Source organism: Triticum aestivum, chromosome 5A, assembly GCF_018294505.1.
Source record: "Triticum aestivum cultivar Chinese Spring chromosome 5A, IWGSC CS RefSeq v2.1, whole genome shotgun sequence".
In the NCBI taxonomy this organism is placed as follows: domain Eukaryota; kingdom Viridiplantae; phylum Streptophyta; class Magnoliopsida; order Poales; family Poaceae; genus Triticum; species Triticum aestivum.
This window is the reverse complement of record NC_057806.1, coordinates 662,609,857-662,614,547: the sequence shown is the minus strand read 5'-3', so window position 1 is coordinate 662,614,547 and position 4,691 is coordinate 662,609,857. Positions and strand designations below refer to the sequence as shown.

Genomic DNA, 4,691 nt, shown 5'->3' with positions numbered 1-4,691 from the left:
CAGTGGCATCTATGGGGCGAGGTGGTGAGGCGGCAACAACAGTCTAGAGGTAAAATAATGTCCTCTCCGCCACATCACCGCTCCGGAGGTGCGCCTAGCACGGCTTAGGATGCGTGGAGGTGTGCTTCCACCAGATCTGCTTGGGTCCTGTTGGCGTTGATCTCCCAACGCTAGTGGTCATTGATTTGTTTGTAGGTCCTCCTGATCTATGTTGTTCTTCATAGATTTGTTTGTAGGTCCTCCTGATCTATGTTATTCTTCATAGCAGTGGATGGTGTTTTGATGTGTTAGCCGGACGATTTTTTGAATGTCAACTAGACCAGCTTCGGTGAGGATGGGTCATGAAGATGCATCAAAACCCTCGCGAATGCTTTGCATTTTTCTGATCAGAATGCGTGCCCAATACAAAAACAAAGAAAGGCACACAACCCTGGCGCGAAATAAAGCAAGGCTTGCCTTACAATCTCAAGTCTGAACTACCATTATTCATCTTACGATTCTCAAATACTTCCAATACAAAAAATAAAGAAAGGCACACAACCCTGCTGCAAACTAGAGCACATTCAGGATGCCTGTTAGGCACCCCGTTGCAATATTACAAGGAGCTTGTCCGGGAGGGCCTCGTTGTACATGTAAGTGTACAATCGCGCTCGGTAAAAAGAAGGCGCTGTCTTCGACAAGAGACGGCGGACTGGACCATCGATGCGGTGCCGGAGAAATATACAGTACCCAGCGCCCAGCGGCATCACCTGAAGGGGTGGTCCATCGATACAGCACCGCAAGATAGTTCCATTCCGTGAAGTATCAATCATCTGAAGGATAGAGCAAACGTGTTAGGACAGGAGGACAAGAGGGTGGAGAACAACAGTTAGGAGTTGAAGGCTCGAAGCTCACCGCTACTATTTCGCAATTGTGTTGGATTCAGTTTTCCACACAATGTCTTTTAGTTCTGACGAGAAATTCTTGTAGAACTGCATGCAGTTTTGAGGAAACGGTGTTAGTTGTTTCAGAGTGCTAAGAGTCAGAATGGTTCAGAATATTTGCCAATTAGGATCGAAATGTAAACTGTTTGATATCATACACTGTGAAACTCCAAGGTGTCCCCTCCAGTTTTACGAAGTTCAACCATATGGAGTGTTGGAGCAACCTCAAAAACCTGCAACCGATTATATGTCATCAGTTTTATGAAGGATTAGCACTTCAAATGTGAAGTCAAAGCAAAAGTTGCCACAGCCTTATAAAGCCATCGCACTGGTATTTCAAAATCACTTAATAATTTCTATTTTCAGAAACATTGGCTGCTTGAAGAATATTTTAATCAGAGGTAACAGCAATTCTTTTAGTGGAATTTGTAAACAATATTTTAACGTCTCAGTATTGGCGATAGAGTGGTACCTCCGTTGCTACAGATAAATGGCCTTTTCTTCCTGTCTTGTCACCTTTCAGTTTCATCTGGAAGTTCAAAAACAGAAATCCATATCAGTCCTGAACTGCTCAAATTCTAACAAACTCTTGAAGAACATAATGGTTACCTTATAATTTTGTTTCCGCACATTGAAACCAAGAGGGCCACAGGCTTCCTCTATTTTAGACATGATCTCTTGTGGTGTACGTTGCGACGCAAAGGATGTTTCCCGCTTTACCATCCCCTATATTAGGAAGGATCAAATTATTTGCGAACCAACAAGGTTTACTAATAATGCAAACTTGTGCCAAAAGAAGATGCCAAGATTTCTAAAAATGGGCAATTAAGTGACTGGCAGAATGATGCACCCTGCATGTCACTACTTACAAATAAAGGCTATTCGCCCCGCTTTATAGAAAAGCACTGACCAACAAGTGAACTGCATGTCACTACTTCAGTAATGACATTCAGACAGTCAGGGATATCAAACTATTCGACTATAAATCAACATTTCTATGAACCTACCATCATCTCTTTCTCAAACAAATTTCCGAGGTTGAATCCCTCAGACCTTGAAATAAGAGCAAATGCATTCATGGATTCTGGTTTCTCTCTCCTCTCCGCCACAAGGTGTTCCTACGAAATAGGAAGGCAAAGGTAATAAATAAAGATGAATCTTTAAAACATAATATTTCTGGGGAGACAGATATGTCAACTGCAGACCAGGAAAGGACATTCAGATTGTATTACCTCTGAACTATCGAATGCAGCATCGACATCTTCAAGGCTCACATCTTCATTGTGCTCAGAATGTGGTGGTTTATAGTCCTTTTTGAACCATTCATCTTCCAAAATTTGGGCGATTGTTATCCTCTGCAAAAAGGAGAAAAAACAAGCGTAAACTAATTATTTTCTCATATTCTAACGCAAATAAAGCTACTAAAGAAGGAAGCTTCAGATATAAGAATTCACGGGTCAGCATGACAGGCACTTACAGTGTGAGGATTGGGATCGAGAATGCGCTTAATAAGATTTCTCGCACCGGTAGAAAACCATGGTGGACAAGAAACATTAGCTCTGGAGATCTGTAGACAAAACGGCAATAGTCTTGTCACTACCAATTTCACATGACAAGAAAGGTATGTCTACGGCAGCAACTTACCAATTTATACAGAGTCATTAAGTTGGGGTCATCAAAGGGCAAATATCCAGCCATAAGGACAAATAAGATTATGCCACAGGACCACACATCAGCAGCCATACCATCATAACCTTTATCAGCAAGCACCTAAAGAAACAATCTAATGATTACACTCCTGAAAGGCTGAAACACATTTATTAGACAAGGTAGAAACACAAAGGCAAAAAATTCACCTCAGGTGCAACATAATTGGGAGTTCCACAAGCAGTATGCAGAAGTCCATCCTCCTAAAATAAAAAACAAAAGGAGGTGATCAATATTCTTTCCGTTAACTGTTTCTCGTGTTCAAGCACAGTGCCTTATGTTTCTGAAAATGAAAAGAAATGCATACTTCTAGCTACTAGCCAACTAGGTAGAGATCATACTTTTGTTTGCGGAGAAAATGCGCTGAGACCGAAATCCGAAACTTTGAGAGCTCCATATGAATCAAGGAGCAGATTTTCTGGCTGCAAATGGCACATAAAACATCCATAAATTAGGAAGTGTATCACAGAGCATCAACGTTTAAGTTACATATATCAGGAACCAGGTAGGATAACTGGACAAACCTTGAGATCTCTATGGTACACTCCACGACTATGACAATAATCAACCGCATTTATAAGTTGGTGGAAGTATCGTCTTGCTTCATCTTCTCCTAGCTTCCCAGAATTGACCTAATTATCCACAAAATAATGGTAATTAGTAAATGAGTAACAACTAAAACATTTATGTAGCCTTATATAACTGACCTACGAGATAAACTCATGACATGTAAAAATAATTGCACACAAAGTAAAAGTCATAACATCCAGCGCATGAAGTTTGAGAGTCTTACGATCTTATCAAAAAGCTCGCCTCCCTCAACAAACTCAAGAACCATGTATATCTTTGATTTGCTAGCCATCACCTATGAAATGCACACATGTTACCTGAGATGAAAGATATAAAAAACGCTGTCTCTGTAAAAAAAAACTAGAGTATACCTCATGCAGCTGGACCACATTTGGATGTCGTATTAGCTTCATTGTGGCGATCTCCCGTTTAATCTGAAAAGGCGGGAATAGGCGGTCAGCGTCCATAATCTGATCAGATCTGTACGGAGGACGCAGGAGTTGAACTAAACATGGCATCTATAGCACCCTAGCATCGTGTATGATTAGATCACATCATCCTTAATTTGCATATAGCAGAAGAAATACGATATCTATAAAATCCTCTTGTAAAATGAGCCTGACGTGGGTGATGCAGGTGCAGAGTGGCCCCCGTATAAGAGACCCGTTTTGCAAACCTAATTCGATGGTCACAATTTTCAATTCATATTCTTTGGCATCAACCTGTTCTCTTTTTTTGGATTAAAAAAGATGTTCTCTTTTTTTTTTACCTTAATAACAACCAAAAATCATGAGCAAGGATGACACCGGAAAAACAATCCCCACGGACGGACGGACAGAGAATCTCGACCATGAGAGAGACCTGAACGTCGCAAAGTTATTTGGGACGTTCTTTTCGAATTAGGTGGTCGGTCCTCCGATGAATAAATTATGATCTCCCGGTCGTAATCTAGGGGTTTGTCTGTTTGTTTCTCAATTCGACGAATCAGCCCGCCTAGATTCATCGTTAATCATTAATTAAGGTGCTCCCCCGGGCAACGCCGGATGGAGGTAGCAAGGAAGCGTGGGATTGATTTGGGAGGGACGGACGGACCTGCTCGACCATCTTGTGGCGGAGGACGTGGTTGCGGTCGAGCACCTTGATGGCGCAGGTGGCGGCGTTGCGGGTGTCCTTGGCGATCTTGACCTTGGCGAAGCTGCCCTCGCCGACGGTCTTGCCGAGCTCGTAGGGGCCCACCCGCGTCGTGCGCCTCGGCCCCCCGCCCCTGCCCGCCGCCGCCGCCATCCCTCCTTTCTCCACGGCGGTGGTGGTGGCGGTGGCGGATCAATTAATCCAACCAAATCAATCGATGGATCAATGGGTGGATGGATGAGGGTAGGAGGTAGGTCGACGCTGGGTCGTTGGGTGGGACGCTGGTCGGGTCTCTCCCTGCCGTTGGTGCTTTTTTGCTCTGGAATTCACGGCCGGTTTATAAGGGGGGGGGAGAGAGAG

At 43.3% G+C, this 4,691-nt stretch overlaps 1 protein-coding gene across 1 annotated transcript; it reads right to left on the bottom strand.

Moving 5' to 3' along the window:
- Nucleotides 1–431: 431 nt before the first annotated feature.
- On the bottom strand, nt 432–4,660 carry LOC123105764 (CBL-interacting protein kinase 9). The gene is made up of 15 exons (XM_044527909.1): nt 4,293–4,660; nt 3,572–3,634; nt 3,424–3,495; nt 3,155–3,262; nt 2,972–3,052; nt 2,780–2,833; nt 2,568–2,693; nt 2,401–2,490; nt 2,156–2,278; nt 1,931–2,041; nt 1,533–1,649; nt 1,396–1,452; nt 1,082–1,156; nt 895–971; nt 432–812 (listed from the first exon to the last, which is right to left on the bottom strand). The coding sequence occupies exons 1-14, from the start codon at nt 4,482–4,484 to the stop codon at nt 900–902; spliced, it is 1,341 nt and encodes a 446-aa protein (XP_044383844.1). The 5' UTR covers nt 4,485–4,660; the 3' UTR covers nt 432–812; nt 895–899.
- Nucleotides 4,661–4,691: the final 31 nt, after the last annotated feature.

Bases quoted from the DNA above. Each gene is read 5' to 3' on its own strand.
- LOC123105764 (XM_044527909.1), bottom strand. From the start codon at position 4,484: ATGGCGGCGGCGGCGGGCAGGGGCGGGGGGCCGAGGCGCACGACGCGG. The intron at 3,496-3,571 runs GTATACTCTAGT...TGCATTTCATAG, and splicing joins ATGTGGTCCAGCTGCATGAG to GTGATGGCTAGCAAATCAAA. The intron at 972-1,081 runs GTATGATATCAA...AACTGCATGCAG, and splicing joins ACACCTTGGAGTTTCACAGT to TTCTACAAGAATTTCTCGTC.